This window comes from Sceloporus occidentalis, unplaced genomic scaffold, assembly GCF_023333645.1.
Source record: "Sceloporus occidentalis isolate IW3139 unplaced genomic scaffold, rSceOcc1.0.p SCAF_4, whole genome shotgun sequence".
Lineage (NCBI taxonomy): Eukaryota > Metazoa > Chordata > Lepidosauria > Squamata > Phrynosomatidae > Sceloporus > Sceloporus occidentalis.
The window spans coordinates 183,624,313-183,646,241 of NW_028316984.1; the positions used below are offsets into that span (position 1 = coordinate 183,624,313).

General features: G+C 39.0%; 1 protein-coding gene across 7 annotated transcripts in view; it reads right to left on the reverse strand.

The window, feature by feature from the left end:
- Positions 1-21,929, reverse strand: part of BEGAIN (brain enriched guanylate kinase associated) — a 286,481-nt gene that overhangs the window by 124,435 nt on the left and 140,117 nt on the right. For 3 of the 7 annotated variants that reach the window (XM_089522538.1, XM_089522537.1, XM_089522541.1), the window contains exon 3: positions 8,866-8,955. The exons of the other annotated variants lie outside the window; for them this stretch is intronic. In XM_089522538.1, coding sequence (XP_089378664.1) covers positions 8,866-8,955 — 90 coding nt within the window. The remainder of the gene's footprint in view (positions 1-8,865; positions 8,956-21,929) is intronic. 7 annotated transcript variants of the gene reach the window in all.

A 21,929-nucleotide genomic window follows, 5' to 3' on the forward strand; every position in this document is an offset into this window, starting at 1 on the left:
CTCTCCTCTCCTCTCTCTCAGAACAAGAATGCATATGTGACAGACGTTGTTCTGGACCTCTGAATCCCTAAACTAGCTTGCTGTCCTCAAGCCTGTCAATAAGTCTACCCTGTGTTTTTGGTCCCTGTTTTGTGAACAAATTTCTCAACTTATAGTCGAGTATATACTGTAATTCTCAGACATTCCTTTAAATCTGTGATGGTGAACCTATGGCATGCGTACCAGAGATGGCATGTGAAGCCATTTCCGCAGCACACAGAGGGCGGGGAGGAGGAGGAAGAGGCACATGCCTATTCCTCCTCCTTCCAGGCCATCCCAGGCCTTCAGTTGCCTCTCTGGAGTAGGTGATGGCTAGGGACAATGCTCCTGCTTTTTCTAGTTTATGGTTCCTTAGCTCTAAGACAGATTTGACTGGGTGGTTCTTCAAACAGACATAAACTTCAGAAAGTGAACTATCCTCTGACAGTGCTTTAAGTAGAGGACAGTGATCTATGAATTGGACACATGGCCATCACCAAAGTAGCAGCAGGGTAAAATACAAGCCATAGTGTGAGTTAAAAGACCTGGTAGAACAAGACTGCATTTTCCTGTGCAATTAAAGTTTATGAGAGTCTCTTGCAGGGGACAACCTTCACTATGTGGCAACTACTGAAAAGGCCCTGCTACCTGGGTAAACACAAATTTTGCACCCACAATGAAATTAACTTAAGAAAATCTCAAATGCAATGTTTGAAAACCACTATTAGATATTAGCACACTCTTTATATTCATTGTTGAATAATTGAAAATCATAGGCAGAAAATGCTGGAATAAGTATGTAGGGGGGAAAAAGAACATCTTATCCACTGAATCATGAAATTCACTACATGACTTTGGGTTACTCACTTTCTCTCTGTCAGGGCTGCTCTAGAATAAAGAAAGTAGAGGAGAGTCAAGTATACCACCCTAAGATTGTTGGTAGGATCTAAATGAAACAAGGGTTTGCTGCCCAGGGACGAGCCACTTGGAAATTACATACAGAACTTGGACATGGTATTTTTTTTGTCTACTACTTCCAGAATCCGTCAGCCATTCTGGTTAGGGGTTTCTGAAAGTTGCTGTCCAAGAAAGTAACTTTCCGAAGCTATAGGTGCAAGGACGTGTATGGCAAGGTGCAAATAGCTAAGAGATTTCTGTCAAAGTGTCATTCACCTGATGCCGCCTGATTAAAACCTTTTGCCATGGCAGGGAAATTATATTAAGCAGAGAATGTCTGTATTTTGTTCTTGTTCTCCTCCCCTGTTCTAGTTTGCAATCTGATAGCCTTGGAGCCTTGCCCAGTTTTATATTAGGAAAAAAATTAATTAATTAGGCCACTTTCTGCCTCTGGGCAGGACTGTACAATTTCCATTGCCTCCAGTGGGAACTGAACACACTTTTTCTAATTGGGACCCTTGTTTGGCTGGCGCGAGCAAGCAAAGTATTGCATGCAAGTTATTAGGAAATGAATGGAGAGAGAAAAAGAATTAAAGGGAAAAGAGTCTAGCTTTAAATAATATTATTTTGGCCTGCTATTTGCTAGACCCAGGATGGACAAACTGCAGCCTGAAGGCTGCATGTGGCCTGGATCTTACTTTTGTGGCCCCTAAATTCTTCCCACCAATCCCTAACAACCCGGATTTATTTCTTTATTTATTGAATTTATATCCCACCCATCTCCCAAAATGGGATTATTTATTCATTTACTTACTATTTGTATGACACCTATCTCCCAAAGCAGGACCCAAGGCTGCTCCCAGGAAGTGTAACTAAAAAATGGTTTTAAAAACCAAAATTTTAATAATCTTACTCATGCATTCCAGGTTTGTTATTCACACTATGGAACTACATCTATGCATATCCCTGTGAGTTCAGGTGCTCACATGTGTCAGCACTCAGGTAAAGATGGAGTCAATGATGTGAATGTATTCAAATCACGTTCAAGGCATGCAGACTTTTAACCCGTTTTATCCCTGGTCTATTTGTTTTTGTTATTCACACTGCCGCTTATGCAAATCTTTTTAAAAAACTCAGGGAAAATCCCATTATACATTATCCTGGGTTAAGTGAGGTTTTCTGGCAGCCCCCCCTCCCCCGAATCCTTAATCGGATGTATTTGAAATACATCTGAACACAAAGATATACACCAGATTCAAGCCAGATTATTTTCATCTTCTGAATAACCCATCAGTGATTTCATGTAGATGTTGAACAGCATGGGGGACAAAACAGAACCCTGTGGGACCCCACAGGCCAACAGTCAGGACACTGAAAAGGAGTCCCCTAGCACCAACTTCTCAGTTCACCCCTCCAAGAAAGACTGGAATCACTGCATAACAGTGCCCCTAAGTTCCATCCAAGAGAGTCAGCCCAAAATTGACCTCTGGCCCCCACACAGTTGCCCACCTTTGTGCTAGACTCTGGAGGTGAAATTTAACAATATGGAAGGTAAGAGCTGCTTATACCGCTCCATTTTTCCTCCCTGTTCTGTCCCCTGTACCCCTTCCCAAATCCAGACAAAAGTATCTCCCATCTCTATGAAACAGATTTTGAGGGCATGTGGTGGAGGGAGAATTAACTCTATCCAGTGGTGGTCCTGCTATTAAGCAGATAGCAAAATAAGGCAGCAAGTTTAGGATATTACGAAAGGGCAAAAAATGCTTATCTATCTCATCTATTGTGTATTCATCTTTTGTATTTTCATTGCCAGGAAGGGGGAGATGATGGGATTCATGTGCCTTAAGCATCTTGAGTGTCTCATCACAAAGTTTTCAAGACATCAGTCTCTTCTTCAAACACGAACTAGTTAGAGTGTCACTCCCATTGTCTTTACAAGATCCTCCACCAGTGCCTCTTCCCACTGTCATACTCGGAACACCTCACCATCTTAAGGTATGCATCCAGTTTAGAGGAACTACACTGAAGCCATTGCACTTTGGGCTTGAGATGACATGACTAATTGGAAAAGATGACAATGATTGGTAATGATTACACTGTGGTAACAACTGCACTAGGTGGGTTGACTCAATCAACAGAGCCAGAGCCTTGAATTTGCAAGATGTGAACAGGGCTGTCAATATCAGCATCTCTTGGAAGTCTTTCATTCATAGTTCTGCTGTAGGTCAATTGTGATTTGATGGCACATAGTAACAAGAACATGCCTTGACTTTGCAGAAAAGCATTTGATGTTCTATCTCAGGCAGTAATTGTCATGGCCCTGATTGGCTTTCCTCCTAGTTGTATTAGTAGAAGCAGTTTCATGATGTCACTTAAAATTATCCACTTACCTTGGCTTAAAACTCTCTCTAACAGTAACTGAGCTCTTGGAGAACCATTTCAACCTCTTAGAATGGGGAAAAACATACAAAAACTGAGAATCAGCCAAACAATGATATCATGGGGAAATTGGTCCCTTTAGTTAAAATTTGGCCCCATGACTTATACTCACCTGGGTTTTATTATGATGCCAGATTCAGAATTCAGAGTTCAGAAAGAGTTCTAGCTTTCAAGATGTTCATTGTATTTAATCCATGCCAGAAATTTGATGGCTTTATTTAGATAGAGGTGGGGCATTCTTTGTTCTTATTAATACAATTAAATATCTCAAAGTCAGAATTTATTTTTGATCTGTTGTGAGTCATCCAGTAATCTACAACAAAATAGTGATCTACTTTGTGTCCAAGCTTACTCTACACCTTGCAGTGTATACCGAGTCCCAGGTGTTTGGGGTTGTGTGCGTGTGTGTGTGTGAAGGCAAGGTATAAAGTTGGTACTACTATTACGTCATGACTATGCCCATACATTTTGCATGTTGATAGGTATTCATACAGTCTAAATAGAAAAGCCCTTCCTGGGCATCGTTTCACTCCATGCATCTAAGGAAGTAGACCAAGTCTACAAAAGTTCATGCTACAACTTCTTTTGCAGAGTTAGTCTCAAAGATGCTACAAGATCCCTTTACATATTGATATTCTTGAGACAAAAATGGCTACGTCTCTGAATACAAAAGGCAACCTTGGGCTGCAGGCAACCCTGAAAGACTGTTTTTTGGCTTGAGAAGCCCCCTGCTCCAATTACCTTTCTGGAAAAGAAGAAGAAGGAAAAAAGCAGAAGCAGAAGGAAAGTGTGTTACCTCTCCTGGAATTGTCCAGGAGTGACAATACGGTACATTTATTAAATAAGTTACAGGGCTCTCACACACCTCAGGGCTGGTTACATTAATTTTCCCTCCAAAAATTACAACTGGGCTTTGTGGCTGCTTCCAGTTCTGTTTTTTGTTTATTTTGGGTGATATTTTTTGTATACTATAAACACCCAGAATGGACTCAGGAATGGAAATAGCCCCTAAAACCACCAAAGTTGCCTACACCTACTACAAATAAATTTGCTAATGTGTTTGATATAGCTCCCAAAGTTCTTTGCTTCTTCAAACCATCCTTCCAAACAAAACAGGCATTGTATTTGACATTTTCTGGCCTAAAGCAGAGGCCAGGCAGTGGCCTTGCCATCTGCTAGAGCCAATGCTTGTTGCACCATACAGAAACTGTTCTTGACTGCACCTCTCCCCATACCCCTATCATGTTGCTTTGAAGCAGCAGGTTTCTTCACTTTAGTGTACAACACAGCTGGCCTTGATTTACTGATGTATTAATGTTTACTGTATACCTTAAGAAGAAAAATGATACTATTATTTTTTAATCTCCAATGCCGCTGCATCATTTTACTTGCTATTAGTGTTGGGGTACAGTATAATTAGTTCAAGGGATAAGAGCATTTGCTTTGTAAAATATAAATATAAGCTGGTGTCTATACAAAAAGTGAAGTGCAGCGGGCCCTTAGTACCCACTGGGGTTTTGTTCCAGGAACCCCTGTGGATACCAAAATCAATGGATTCTCAATTTCCATGATGTAAAATGGCACAATAAAATGGTGTCCCTCATATAAAATGGCAAAATCAATGTTTGCTTTTTGGAACATTTTAAAAATATATATCTTCAAGCCATGGATGACTGTATTCAGGGAAGCAAAATCCATGAATACAGAGGACCAACTGTATGGCAGAATCTGGCAACTTAACCACCCTTTAGAGTTAATTTGTTTTGGTAAAATGCTGTCTTTTGTTTCATTTTCATACAAGCGTATTGTTGATTAATCGGTAATGCACCAATGTTGATGGATAAAATTGACAGGGATCTTGTCTACTGGTTGGCACTGCCTTATCATGCTTTAGGCGTGTGCATTCATTTTAAATCAAAGCTGAAAATGCAACAAATGTAACTTCATCCATTTATATGAAGAAACATATAAAACCAATGGGAACATGAAAAGAAATAGTACTTTTTTCATTTTTAAAAGCTCATTTTACTTTTTCACCATTATGTTGTTTAATCTTTTTGAAATTAGGGAAATAGGATGTTCTGGTACAAAACTGGAAAATGCCATGCCATTTAGATACAAAACACTAAAACTGCAACCAGTGGTAGAAAGGATGGGTCATGCACTGAAAAGAATAATATGTTACTAGAATGTCATCCTTTTTTAAGATTGCTTCTACAATCTGTATTCTTTCCCTCATACCACTGACATTTGGAAGGAATGATGTTCTGAGAAGGAAGCAGAATGCCAAAAATTTTGTTTTCTCATTTGAATAGAAAACACCAGGAATACAAGCAGAAGAAGAAAGTGTATTTTAAACAGATATATTAAAGTAAATAAGGTAAGGCGCAAAAAGCTGAGTGAGCATGGTAAAATGCTGGTGTGTGCTGGATGCTGGTCAGCTGAAGAGGGAGAATGCACTAGATGAAATGGGATGATGAAATATGACTGCTGGGGAGTGAGGTTTAGGATATCATGGAGGGAGGTAGTTCTCAGAGACAGGAATAGAGGGCAGAGTAGACAGGGATCTATACTAGTAGAATAGAGGTAATCTCTTGAAACATAAAGTAAATAAGAATAACGAACAACAAGCTTTTGTGCACATGATTTTAATCAACTGCAAGTTTTAAAACATATTTTTTAACTGCAGCTGCTCATTTGGCCTGGATGTCAAGGACTTTGTCAAAGCAGCAAAGAAAGAAATATTCTAGGATATGGTAACAGAAGAATCTTAGCAAAAGGTGGAATAGTAAGTTCTGTTGTTTTAAAAACTGTTTTGCTTATATCCCACCTTTCTTCCAGCATAGGATTTTCTGCTTTTTTAGGTGTGTTAGTTTTGATATCTGCAATCAATAAAGTTGTATTTGTTTCTTTTAGGCTTCAGTGTACCTTTGAACACAGATTGGCTAGGGCATAGGTGAATCACGCCCTCCAGAGTAAGACAGAACAAGTGAATCTCTCAACAGACAGAAACTCATTGTTAACCTGCTCTGGAGTCTTCAAAATGCATTGCTAGTTTTTTATTAACAAGATATCCGGTTTTGCTGAAGAGACCTTCCTGAGAGTTATATAACTAAGAGAGGGGATGCTGTATGCCTGAGGAAGATAAATTGCTCAGCTGAGACAAGAAATAGAGGGGAGTCACTGCCAAATCCAAGGATGACTCAGGGAATCTAAAGTAGGCTGGACACTTCAGCAAGCTCGAATTGTCATATTTTAGCCTCTCAAACCTCTGTAATATGCATTTCACTTTGGATTATAGGAGACAGGCTGGTTGATCCTGGTTGTTTTGACAAGAGAGGGAGAATGGACAGGAATAGAGCTAATGAACAAACTTTTTCTATAGAAGAAGCCTTATGTACCGATTCAGGCTGGTTAGTTACTGTGGCCAGCTCTTGCAGTGACTCAAACCAACACATCTAGTTTTGTTAATGTGAATGAGAGATCCATAATGGTTGAACCAGGCCTGGGAGGCCTGGGTTTGAACCCTACTCAGCTGTGTGTACCATGGCAGACAAAATATATGGCTGTCTCAGCATGGGACTTGCAGTGGTTGTCTTAGAATGGAACATGGTGCTTGTAGTTGTAGAAGAATATATATATGGTTAAATATTGGGCTCGTAGTGCTTCTATTTTAGGGCCTGGTATTTCCCTGAAGAAACATTTTGTTCTCTCAGCTAAAAAACAGGTCAAAGGATACCCAAGAAGTATGCAATTTGTTTCTCACAGCAGTTGGTTTCTCATGGAATCAACACTGGTGACTTCAATCCCACGATGATGCCAGATGGAAATCTTAGAGAACTCACATTCCAAGGTGGACATCTAAAGATGTTTATGAGAATCTGCCTCATCAGGGATACCAACCAGTACCATATTATACTCAGTGATAGGAAAGTTACGATCCAGTGTTCTGCTCTACTCTGAGAAAGTTATTAATCAATTACATATGTCTGTAAACATGTATGCTATTATACTCCATATCCCACTGACGGGGTTCAGATAGGGTGACTGTTCCACACTAGCCATCTACCTGGTTTAATCCTCTTTACTGTGGGAAACATCTGTGTTATATGGTTTCCCAAATAAAGGTTTTACTCCCTGTAGCTAAACCTGGATTTGACATCACTTTCTTGACATCTCCAAACTCTGGATATCAAAGGCTGGAAATTATAGACCGTGGAACCCACAGTGTGATCTTGGACCAGTCACTGTATCTCAACCTAACCTACTTGTTGAAGGTTGTTATGAGGATGACATTTGGGAGTGGAAGACCAGGTATGCTGCTTTTATTGCACTCCTCACTTTAAGTTCCATATAGGGAAGTCAAATGCAACAAATAAAATAAATCATAATGCTGCCTCTTCCAACAAAGTGATATATGCTGTGAAGAAAATGGATAAGCAGACATTTACTGGGAGAAGTCAAGGAGAAGTTTGGCTTGAAACTGTAGCATCTCCCCTCCACCCCTTTTCTATTCTACAGTACACATCCAAAACTGCCAAAAGCCTTTTAAAATGGTGTGGGCAAGTACAGCCAAACATTTGTGTCTTGGAATCATATTGATGAGCTCTAAAAAGAGGAAAGGAGCCACCATCTAGAAGGGTGTCACTTCACCTCAATGCCTCTTTTAAGAAAAGAACAAGAGCATAGGGGCTTTTGGGGAATGACACCTTAATATCAACCACAGTTCTTGCAGCTATGCTAAGGATGGAGGGAAATAATATTTGTATTACATCTACTTCGAGTCCCTATCCAATGTGTCCAGCAGCTATGCTGGCTGCAAAAAAGTAAATTTCACAATTCCTGGCAATTCCTACTTAAAAAAACACAAATCCACATAAAACCATATTTCTGGAGACCAGAGATTCCAAGTCAACACAATAAACAAAGGAGTCAGTTAAAAAACAAAAACAAAACAAGCCATCCAACCAACCTCTGGCTATATAAGGATGGACAAATTCTAATAGCAGCAATACACAGATGTGTTTATTTTTCAGTGCCCTAGTTGCCAAATTTGCCAGTCCTCCCCCAAGCCTAAATTGTTCTTTTGCTTTCATTCCAAATTGATCTTCAGAAAGAAGCGGGTGAAGTTTTCCATAATATGGAGATGTGCATTTTGGCCCACAAATATCTACAGATGAAAGCTCAGGAAAGCCAACAAAAAGTTGGCAACCCTGTTCAGAATCCACTGTAATGTCTGAGATTCATGAAGCTTTATTAATTAAAGAATAAGAGGGAGGGAGGGCTGCTACCATTCACTGGCATTAATAATTAAAATATGCTGCTGTGAAGCTCTGTGGTGTAGATAATGAAATGGAGTTGTTGTCAGTTTCACCATTTCCAAAACATTGCATCTATTTATTGGAATGCCTGGGAAAAGGCTAGCAAGGGAGGTGTAAGGTTTTTTAAAAAATGAACAGCAGAAATTCATAAAAGAAACATCAATTTGACAAAACATCACTGTTTAATTACCTGTCCCAGAGGGTAGGTGAAGATTTTGTGAGCCTGCCTTGGAGTATTCTAGGTTGCCATAGGCAGGCTGGCACCCAGGAATTTCGTACCCTGCAGCATGAATAAAGGATAAACCATGGCTAGGAATGGGTCAAAACAGACATCAATGTGGTAACCTAGCTTCAAAACCTGCATACTGCATACAAAAAACAAAACAAAAACAACCAGAACTTGTGGCTGAGTTTTCTTGTTTTCCTTCTTTCTCCTTGTCCTGCCTCCTTTTCTCTACCATCTTTTAGATTATAAGTCTGAGCACAGGGATGGTCTTGCCTTTTTTTTTTTTTTTTAAGAAAGATATGCAAGACATTATTAACGTACAGTGAGAAAATACCCATATATTTGGATATACATGAAAATCATTAGGATTGTTTGGATATATAAAAGATTCATATTAAACATTAAAATTCCTAGTACATCATAATGGTCAATGTCATATCCTCTCCATATTATAAAACAGGTTTATGAAGCAATTTTATATAAAACAATTCAGAAGTCAGTTCCACTGAGATTCAGTGAGATTTATTCCCAGGTAAGCATGTGTGGGACTGCAGATATAAGGTTAAAAGAAAGGGTGGATTCATACAACTGTTTTGTATGACAAAGGTTTTTTCTTCCTCTTCCACCTTCACCTGTATTAGTCTGTGAAAGGTGTTTAGTAGAAGATGGACTCTAGAGGCAGCCACACTCTACCATCATTGGACTGTAGAGAAAAATAGTTGGAAGGTGGCTTTGTAGGACACGTGATCCAACCCACTCAGCACATGTAATCCAAAGCAAGATAATCCACAGTAAATGGATGCCCAGCTTCTTGCTAAATATTTTCAGTGTGGGACTGCCAGTTACCTGTCTACATAATTGTTAAGCCCATTAGATCTTGTCTCTCTCTCTGGGCTAGCAGAAAGTAAGTATTTGTCCTTTTTATGTGCTAGTTCTTAATTTATTTGAAGAATGCTATCATGCTCCCCCAGGTCCCCTTCACCCTTTTCTCATACAATTTATTTCCATGTCTGTACTTTAACTGCCTGCCCACTGTAATTTGTTTACACCAAAGGTAAAGAACCTCTTTCAGCCTGAAGGACAAAAACCATTTCAGACCCGTAAAAGGCTGCATTCCAATTATGAATGGGATCAAAGGCAAAAGGACACAAAATATGAGTGTATTTGAGTTTAAAGTATTTACTGTCACTCAATAATCTGCAGGGCAGTTATTTCGAACATTCAGAATGGGGTGTGTGTGTGTGTGTGTGTGTGTATAAGAGCCAGGAGAACACCAAATGATGGTGTTATGGGGAAAGGGGATATGGGTCTAGAAGGCCACACTGGAACCCTGGGGAGGACCAGATTCAACATCAGGGCCTTAGATTTCTTTCCTCTGGTCTTCAATGTTCCTGAAGTGTGGCACCCAGAAATGGACATTTGATTGGTGACTGCAAAAATCAACACAGACTGAAAAGAACCTAGTTGTATGAATCCACCTTATGAGGTTAGATAGTCAATGAATGCACACACATTTGATATTCTTGTCTTCAAGAGCAATGAAGACCTTCAGCATTGAAACCTTAAATACTAAGGTTATATTATACTACAGTATTAGTATTAATGTTTCGGCTGAATCCGTTTTCTTCAGACCTTTTCACCAAATCACTTCTACAAAAGCACAATAATTACAATATTATTTATATTGTCCTGAGTAATAAAGATTTAATATAATAATATATTATGTTATTTTTATAGGTTTTGTCTTTGTTTTAGATGTCTTAATGTACATTAATGTATCAATTGAATGTATATATGTACTAATATGTATTATATGTTTTTTACCAAAATGCATGCTTCATGGACTATCGACTGTAAATAAATACAACCATGAATTGACACTCACTGAAGTTCTTTAAATATCTTAATTTAAAGTTCATTTCATGTGTTTTATTCTGTGTTTTATTCTGCTCTTCTCTCCATCAGAATGGATTGCACCATTTGGGTATGTTGGTTGAGGTGATGAGAACTGCAGTCCAACACATGTTCCCAATTGCTGCCTCAAGATAAGAATAACAACCTAGGCCATAAAGGTATAATGTCAAGGTTTGCAGGGATCTAGCTAAGCTGTTTCCTACATGTGCATTTATTTGCATCAAATAACTGACTGATGTAACTGATGTACCAAAAAGCACGCATGCATGTAGTGCATGGATGTAATAACTGAATGTATATATAACCTCAGTGGAAGATGCTGCCATGGGCCATGTGCATATATGACACTGTTGATGGTTACAAAATTGGAACTGGACTCTGCAGTTCCCTTAGCTCCTTTCCCTTTTTCAACCAGCACTGTCTGGAGAGTCATACATTTTCCATCCCTTGCATTGTGAGGACAATTTGGTTTTTATGACCTGTTGGTTAGAAGTGGTCTGAGCATTGCTGGATTCTGTAGTTCTTGACACAGTGAAAGCTGAAAGGGCCATGATTCAAAATCTAAATATCATATTACCCTATCTACACTTGAATGCATATCCTATAGTCTTAAACTTAATTTAGATTTTTTAAAAAAATTATCACTTTAGCTGAACTCATGATTATATCCTATGTCTCTCTCCTTCTGTCCTTCTTTCAATTATACTTTCATCTCTTTCTTTAGAACAGAAAAATAGAAATAGAAAAATGAAAAATCAGAAAAAAACAAAAAACCCAAACTCGACCAAGAATCAGATTATGCAAATCACAAAACCAAGCACAACTAGCAGCAGCAGAAGACAGCTGTAAAACATAACAGGACACAACTGGAATTCAAACCCAGAAGAAGCAAATAAACAGGCCATAATTAACACACAGCTAAAGCAGACTGGGAGCCTGACAAGAGAACAACAGGTAGGTAATGGAACACTACAGGAACTGTTGTATGGGTATGCACAGCTGTGCAGCCTCATTGTAAGGCCCTATTTGTAATCTTTAATAATATTTAGATTTACTCAGAGCTTGGGAAAGTTTTATTTGGGGGCTACAGCTCCCAAAATCATTCAGTTACTCCACTAAATAATTCTTTCAATCTATAATTTATCAATCTTTTAGGTTTAATGAGAGCATATAAACGTATTGGGCTACAGCTCCCAAATCCCTCAGTTGCTCCCCCAATAATTGTTCCAATTTTTGGTTTAACAATCCCTTCTTTTGTGGGGTGTTTATTTGTGTGCATCCTCTTTTACTTCCACTAAAACACAGAATATTTTTCTTGAGGAATATCTGTAGTAAAGGAAATCGGCCCTCAGCATTAAAAAAATATCCGAACGTATCCATATTTCTTGAGACATAGCTTTGACACTTAAATCCTGACACACAGCTTTCCAAAAATCAACAGGATGGCTTATATTGTTGTTTATCTTGTGTCAAAACCAAAAGGTTATGATAAAACAACTAAAAAGCTACCATTACATTTCTCAGTCACAAAACAGTAACATCTTCATCGCTGAATTTTCTTTAAAAAACACCACAAGCATACAAGTAAGAATTATCTTTGATACTTTCCTGAATCACAGTGTTGTAGATCAGATCTTGATTTCAGATCTTGCACATTGTACTGTTAAATCAGTTTGATACCATTATAACTGTTATATCTCCATTCTAAAAAATCTTGAGATTTGTAGTTTGGTAAGATACTTAGAATTCCTGCTACATTGTAGTGCACACACCTGAATGACAACATTACAGCTATCTTCAGAGAAAAGAGACAAAACAGACTACATAAAAAGCCAGCTTCCAGCTAGCTTGGGGGCATGGCGTAGAGACGATGCATGCCCCCAATGTGTCTGGAAGTTGCCTTCACACTGCCCTGCTTGCCCACACATGGGCCAGTTTCTGGGTGCTCCAGTAGCATAGTGTTTACACGCTGCACACCAGCTTTTACTCCTGAAAGCCGGCTTCCATTCGCAGCTGGGCAGAAAAGCCGGCTGCTTCTATTTGGGCTGGCAAAAAGGCAGATTTGTATTTGCCACGGCCCCAATCTGACAATTTCAGGGGTGGCTTCAACACACCCCTTCTGATCTGTTTCACCCCTAAGTCTTTGTAGGAGAGTTTGCAGCTATGGCTGTTCAGCTGGTATCCACAGTAACGGATATAACTGTGTAGTGTAGATACACGTGATCAGATGGCTTGTTTGTTTTCTGTTCAATTTGCTGTCCAGGTGGTTTCTGCTGATGGGTATGTGCAAGGATCCTGCTTTCTCAGCTTCTTCTTGAAACTTCAAACAGAGTTTGGACTAGACAGATTTTCAAGCAGAGGGTGTTGTCATAAAGAAGATTCTCCTTTGGCAGCCCTTCAAATTGAGCTTTAGAAACAACAATCTTCTGCTTGGAACATGGTCTTTTCCACTACTGGTTTAAAGCAAAAGAGTCTTAAGAAGGAAGAACATGGGATCAAAGTAGGCAGCCACTAAAGGATAAATATTTATCTAGTCCACTATCCTAGGCCCATCCAGCTGACTCCAGGAACAGTCATTCCATGATGTAGCTTCCTTGAAATTAGCAAATAGGGCCCTACATCATCATAATACGGTATTAATATTATTAATATCCCAGTTTCTCCCCAGGCTTGAGACTCAACAGGTCATAAAAATTAAAAGAAATGTAGTTAAAAATTCCAATAACATGGATGTTCCAAATATAGAATGGTGCAGTGAAGTCAAGACGTACTAACCAGTCCTTTCAGGCTTTCCTTCCTCTGTAGAGCTGCTTCACTGCAACCATCATAAGCAGTTGGGGTGGGGCATTTATTTTATCAGCAATGAACTATCCTAGTTTTAATGCAATACAATTGTAGGGGTGCAGGGTTGGTTTTTGCCTAGGCAATGAAGACTTATCGGCCCTATGAAAGACCTATTTCTGGTGAAGATAAAGATGGCCAGGACTGGCTTGTTGGTAAAGATCAATACAGTTGCTGCATTATTAGGTTTCTTGGAGGGGGAGCTATTTGGGCTGTCATGAGGAGTAGCTGGACATGATTTGCCAGTACACCATTACAATGCATCTAGAGCCTGACCTTAGAAAGAACATGATTTGAATAGCAGGCAATCATTCATATTTAACAAGCTGTCTCCCACCATGTGTAATACAACCCACAGATGTCTGTTCTACATGCATACAATCAGATTGCTATTATGCACAATAATTTGTACACAGCACAGTAAGATCACACTAATCAGTAGATGCTTGGACATGCTTTTCAAATGAGTACCAAGAAAGCACACATTACTGTGATAACTGGGATATTTCCTGCAAAGTTAGCCATGGTCATTCTAATTGGCATCACCAAAAACATAAGAACAGCAGCAATTCTACTAAAATCCTGACTAATTAATTGAATGCTATTTTTAAATTATTTTTAAATTGGAGAATGCAAAGTATCTAGAAGGCATTAGAGAATGTGCAACTTGCATTGTGTCAAGAAAATGGATGGAGATACGGCATGGATGAGGCTATATGAAAGGCATGCATGGGCTTCCTATTGTCCATTCTGTTGCGTTTGAAACTTCAGGAAGAGCATTCAGAAACTCACTGTGATGAATTTGCAAACATTTTGCAAAGGAAATCACTTGGAACTGTTATGACTTGATTTTGAATTGATTTTGGCAAGGTAATTGAAATATAATTAAATACCAAAGTCAAAATCTTCCAGGCCATAGTATTTTCAGTTTCTATACATGGTTATGAAAGCTGGACAGTGAAGAAGATTGACTTGAACACAACTGAAGTGTGGCACTGGAGAAGAATTCTATGGATACCAGGGACTGCTAAAAAAAAAGAAGAAGTAAATTAAGCCTGAACTCTCACTAGAAGCGAAGCTGACTAAACTGAGGATGTTGTACTTTTAATGTATCATGAGATTATGTGATTCAATGAAAAAGATGACAATGCTTTGTAATATTTTTCTTTTAAATAACTGTGATAAGGGAGCTCTGGGGACTGACATGCAGGCACACGTTTCTGCAGATCCTTCCAGGGATGAAATATACTTTTGTTGGCTTTTCATTTCCCTCCATTCCACTCCTTCCAAGATCAGGACTGGCCCTATCATTAGGTGGCAGATAGCGGGGACAGTGATAGCAGCCTGCTGGCTGTTCCCCATGAATTCTCCAGCTGCTGTCCAAGGTTGGAAAACAGAGGTGTGTGTGTCACACAAACTGTCCTGGGCTCTCTAATTCAATTCACTGCTTCAAGTGGGTTATAGGACACTATCTTGAGTGTTATAAGAAGGGTTTTCAGCCTGTACTGTCAATTACTGTGAAAGAGATGGAGAACAATATTCTCCTTCATCTTGGGCGGCAAAATGTCTTGGGCTAGCTCTGGCCAAATACGGTAATTGTGCGTAAATGCATGCGTGCATGTGCTCACATGATATTACTTGAAAAATTACGATACAGGCTTTGAGTGTCTTTCAATTAAGAATGCACAAAAAACCCATTCATTATATTTGAAAAATATGTATTGACTAAAAATTCATAAATCTGAAAAACACCCTAAGTTAATGGGGAAATGAGTAAAGACATGCACTGTAACAAACTTTGTGTGTTTCAAACTAAACGTGCACAAAAGTACACATGGATTTTCATGTGAGAAAAAAAAAACACCACAGTTTCATAAGCAATATAGAACCACAAAGAGACTAAAATGCTTGTGGGATTGTGAGAAATGCAATGAGATGGTGACTGACAGATTTTCACATCCCCTCTGGCCTCCAATATGTTTCACATCAGCTCACAAATGGACTGGCAACTTGGCACACTCCTGCTGGGCCAGAAGAATGGCCATAGGTGTTGTTACCATATGAACTTGATGCTCTTTCCATATTTCATTCTTATTAGAAAGTTCTCCTATGCCTGCTCCTGACCGCTTTCTACCAGTTCACATAAATGTAATAATAAAATTTTGTTGCAGAGTGAGAGCAGGGACCACTTCTGCTCATATAAAGTAAAACTCCTAGTTTTTGCCAATCATTGTTATCCAATGCTTCAGTGCTCTTCACCATGTTTCCCACTAACCTCCCCAACCTGTTGCCCTCCATTTTTTTATTTAATTTGTATCATCCCTGTTCCAAATGGTAAGATGGGTTAAAGTGGAAGCATCTCACAGAATCATAGAGTTGGAGGAGACCCCAAGGGCCAATCCCCTGCCATGCAGGGAGACACAATCAAAATACTCCCGACAGATGGCAATGCAGCCCAGTTAAAAACCTGCAAAGACGAAGACACATCCCCTCCCTTCTTCAACCTCTCCATTCATTCCTATCTTTTTGGAGTAGGGAAGTTGTATGTCTGGACCAGTGGTGTCACTAGGGTTGGTGTCACCCGGTGTGGTAACTCATGGTATCATCCCCCCATTGACCTTCTCCCATACCATACCCATACAGAATCCTTAGTAATGTTTTTTGTATTAATGTTACTCATAAATCATAATTTCCATGTATCACTGATACATGGAAATTATGATTTATGAGTAACATTAATGTAATGATAGTAATTGTAAATTTACAGCGCTTTATAAATAAAGGTTAATAATAATAATAGCGACATAAAACAACTAACAAAATTAAAATTATACATTTAAATTACAGTATCATACACACAGCCTAAGTGTATTTATGTGTACATAGTTTCGTGTGGTTAAAGTGAAAAATTGGTAAAATGTGATGTTTTGAAAGAATTCTTTTAGAAACTTTAAAAAAATAAAAATTAAATTTTGAAATTTGAAATTTGAATTTTTTGGAAACCCCCCCTAGGGCCTCTCCTTTCTCCTCCCACTGAGCCTCACCCCACTCACCCCATCTATTCAGCATTTTAAAGAGATTCAGCATTTTAAAGAGATACAGGCAAAATACAGTGTCATCCCCCTCCCCCTTTAGGGTGTCACCTGGTGCAATCTGCATGCCCCTAGAGATGCCACTGGTGTGAACTACTGTAATACACTCTATACAGGGTTGCCTTTGGGAACTATTTGGATACTTGAGCGGGTTCAAAATAAGACCTCCAAGGGAAGGCTTCCTCTCTCACCGCTGGCACAGGCTTGCTTGGCGAGGACATGAGAGAGAGCCTTCTCAGTGGTGTTTTCCATTCTCTGGAGCAGGAGGCTAGGCTAGTCCACTCCCTGCTTTCCTTTCACCAGTGGGTAAAGGCATTTTTATTCAAGCGGACTTTTGGTATATAATCATCAGGGATGCTTTTATTATAAAGTTTTTAAATGATTTTATCTGTGGACCACCCTGGGTCCCTTTCCAGGAGAAAGATGACATATAAATGAAATATAGTAAATAAATAAATAATACAAACCCAGCACATGCACCTCTGCACTGAGCTCTGGCACTAGCCAGGAAATCGTGAGATGATCTGAAGCCCAGGTTTCAAAACCATCTCTCATATTAAGCTCAAAAAGATTCTCCTCTTTCAGTGCCACTCATGCTGAGATGCCTCTCCTTGTCTGAAGATGTGAAGAAGCACAATTCCCTGAGACTTCAGATGGTACCCAGAGACCTGACAGTCCTAGACAGCTGTGCACCAATGTTCTCTGTGCTCTCTCCTGATCAAAATTTATGGATAACTGTAAAGCATCTTTGTAACACCAGATTCTAGATGACACCTAAATGGTTGTTTTTGTTTCCTCCTCCTCCTCCTCCTCTTCTCTTATAACATTTGTTGCACATAAGACTTGTATAATTTCTATTAAGCGAACCAATTCTGAGAACTGAGAATGTGGCAAAGCTCATCGTAAAATAATATATATACACACACACATATACCAAAGGGATTTAATAACTTCCTGTCAGAGATAATCAGTGTCGGTTGTGTGACTACAGTAATCCAATTCAAAAGTGTAAGCTTGAGAGATAATGAGTAATTATATGACTTATTTATTTGCCTGACATATTAGAAATATGAAAATGAAGTTAGCAACATTCTGAAATTACTCTAGAAATTGTTTTTTTTAATATGCAAAGGGAAAAGAAGAAATCTGACACAATGTAACATTAATTCTCATCTAGAGGAAGTTATTTTTTAAAACACACACACACACACATGCTCTCTCCCTAGCTAGCAACATTTTACAATTTGATTCTTTTCCAAAAAATATCCTTTATAAAGTATGTGCTGAACTGATATACCAAACACCCATTCCTGAATGAGTTTTATTTTTAATTTTGTCTTTAGTACAAAGTTGGCATGCCTTCCTACAGGGAAAAAGAGCGATTTCTATGAATAGCTTAGCAAAGTGCTGAATAGGCTGTATTTTAGAGGGGGAAAAACAGGAACTTTTTAGCACTGTATTATAATAATGTACAGTTAGTCCTCCATATACACAGATTCTTTATCAACAGATTTAATCATCCATGGCTTGAAAATATTCCAAAAAGATATCAATTCGAAAAAAGCAAAAAACAAACCCCAAACCTTGATTTTGCTATTTTATAAAAGGGACACCATTTTACTCAGTTGTTGTATGCCTCCAAGTCATTTTTGACTTATGGTGACTCTAAGGTGACTGTATCATGGGGATTTCTTAGCATGTTTCTTCAAAGTGATTTGCCATTGCCATCCTCTGAGGCTGAGAGAAAGTGACTTGCCCACTTTTACCCTCAAGTGAGGAACTGAATTATGATCTCCAGAGTCCTAGTCCAACACTCAAATCACTAAACCATGTGGGCTCTCACCATTTTACTACACCACTGCATTTAATGGGACCTGAGCATCCATGGTTTGTGTTAACCACAGGGTGCCCTGAAACCAAACCCTAGTGGATATCCCACTATAACTACTAATCTTTGTATTCTTTTCTTTATATTTCCAAATCTCACTTTTTAAAAATAAATTCTATTGAATATTAAAATATGTCACTTTTCATTCTTGTTCAGCATTTCTTCTTTAAACATGTATTGTAGAACTGGGGTTTTCTCACTGTGTGGGTGACAGACCCATGGGAAACTCCAGAGACAAGTGAAACCTCAACCAGACCTAGACAGCCAGTGCAATCCTTGGAAGAGGCAGCCCATAAATTAAAATGGCGCCTCATGCAATATATGGAATCACAGAAGCATAGAATCGTAAGAGTTTCCAGATCTGTGTGTTTTGAGGTACTATGGAGATGCTATGTGGCAGGAAAGTGGGGGAAAATAGCTACGTACAAATAACTAATACATGAGTATCTTATCTAGTTCAAAATCCTAAAGTGTAGAGATATACAACTGAGCACTGAAGTTAGAATAATCCAAGCCATTATATTCCCCAATATCATGTATGGATGTATTACACACTGCGTAACTTTTATAATTACAGCGGTGGAGAAAGATTATAAGGTGATTCAAGATCATTGGTTGCAACCATTACCCCCCCCCCCAACCTCAACAAGTTTTTTTCTTCAGTCTCTCCCTTATTATGAGATAGAACATATTTAGGAATGTGTATTTGCAGTGAGTCCTCCACTCAACATTTTCCAGTGGTAACCATGATGACAGTAGGAGGAATAAAATGTCCACTGATGGGACAAAAAGTCACTGCTCTTAGGAAAGAAAGCTACCCTGCTGGCTCCCACCTTTCTTTTCCAACAATGATGGCTTTTCTTTACCTTCATGCCACCATCACTGAGCACACTTGTAAAAAGTCGGCTATACCAGCAGAACAGACCTGGCATAAAGTACCAACAAGATTCCAGCTATAAAAAATAAAATAAAATAAAAATCAGATAGAGGTTGGCCTTGCTGGCTTGGTTGAACAGTAAAGAGATGAACTCTCGCAAAAAGAAAAAAAGAGCTTGTAGAAGTGCAATAGCTCAGAAAAATGGGAAGACAACTGCAACCAGTATGTCATTTTTCCTTTTTCTTAATTTTTTTTTTTTTTGAAACATCTGAAAAACCTTTCATGAATCATTATAGAGATTAAGTGCTCTCCTTGCACTGTCTGCTTCTCTGTCTGGCAATGTTCTGGTCAGTTCAAACCAATCTTCCTATGCACTGCTTCTTTGTAGAGTGGATGGTGCTTCACGTGCACAGTACATGTGCAGCAGTTACCCCAGACAGACATGTTCTGCGCAGCACAGCCCACATGTTAGAAGAAGCAGAGTTTGGAAAATCCTCCAGAGAGTAGCCATGCTGTCTGAGATTCAGAGAGTAGCAGTACCCACTGCAGTAATTTTTCAAAGCTCTTAAAGGAGTCATCAAATGTGCAGACATGTTGTATGCACTGATGGTCCTGAGACTCAACTTGCTGGCCTTAGAAATAAATCTCTGATCATGAGACTAGACTTCTAATTGGAGTGACTTTTGACAGTACATAATAGATCTGGAAGAAAAACACTAAATGTCTGTTTGCTACTGGACTATGTTTAAGATTTTGTCACTACAGGCCTAGACAATTTGGGACAGGTTTACCTGAATGACTGTCTAATAGACCCATTTTGCTCTTAATGTCACCTAGATGGCCCATGTACTCCTGATATGGCCTTATGATGGCTATGTACTCCTGGTGTTACTGATGTCATCTGGAGCAGAACATTTAGAGCTGTGACATCTACTGTGTCCATTCCTCACAAAGTATTATCAGTATTACACACTACTCTGACATTTTCAGATCAAAGCAATTTACAAATATTCATAAAAGGAAGGAAGGTAGATAGGTAGGTTATCCTCCTCCTCCTCCTCTGGCAAACAGACCCCCCCCCCCCAAACAGGTACATGTAAGAGAATTGGGAAGGAACTGAAGGAGAACAAGAGTTGTGTAAAGATCTGCAGGATTTATTGACGTCAATGGGATTAATAAAATTAAAATTCTTAGAATAAAAGTAACATCACCTGTCCTCTCTGTCCTCTCCTCCCCTCCCCTCTTTCTCTATGCAAAAGTATCGAGTCCATCTATGCAGTGATATCCCAAATTAGTACAATTAAAATCCTAGTATATGGATGTTAACCCCAATCCCTGTTAATTTCCCTTACACCCCCCCCCCCCACACCATTCCATAGTGGCTCTCCCAGATCAGTGTCCTGAAAACCTAACATTGGATATTATTGTCCATCTAATCCATGTTAATCCTAACATTTTTTGAATGAATTCCACTCTACTTTTCTGGTGGAATTGAAAGATATAGCCTTATTAGTCTGTAGAATAAGTATGCAGAGAGAACTTGTAGCACCTTTGAGACTAACTGAAACTATGACCTTTATCACATGGAAGGCAAGCGCCCACATCCCATGAATAAACGGCCATTAAATCCTGTGAATATCCCACAAGAGTGGGATTGTTTTCAAACAATGTCACATGACATCACAATTTTCCCAGCATTATCCCTTGAATAAAATCCTGTGAATGAAAAGCAGTGTGATTTTGCTGCTTTATTCATGGGATAATGCCAGGGTAATGGTAATGTTGTGTGAAAACAATCCCGCTATTGCAGGATATTCACAGATTTAATGGCCAATTTATTCATGGGATGCGGGTGCTTGCCTCCCATATGATAAAGTCCAAAGATATTGGCAGCATGAGCTTTTGTAGACTTCAGTCTACTTCCTCAGATGCTTTTGGTGGAGTGGAGACCAGGGAGACACACACACACACACACACACACACACACACACACACACACACAATATGTATGTAAGAATGTCAATTCATGTTCAAAATTCTTTGGGTATGGAAATGAAGTAGCAAGTCCAATTTTAACTATGGTTATTTGTGGACAAAGACATAGCCATTGGAGATGGAAATGAGATGGCAAGACCAGTTTGAAACCAGAAAGTGTAACTGGGACAGATCTGAGTATATGAACACAAGTATTCTCATAAGCAAGATGTGATGGACTGTAGCTTCTGTTGACAATAAGTTTAGTGCTTGCCAAATATAATGCTGGAGAAGAGTCATATTGGAAGGAGCTGTAGGAACTATGTGAAAAGGTAAGACAAAGGAAAGACAAGCTCTACTATGTGAACAACAAACTCTACAGTTCTGGTAGAAGTATGGAAGCCAAGGCCACCCAAAGCATTCAATACCTAGAGATACTGAT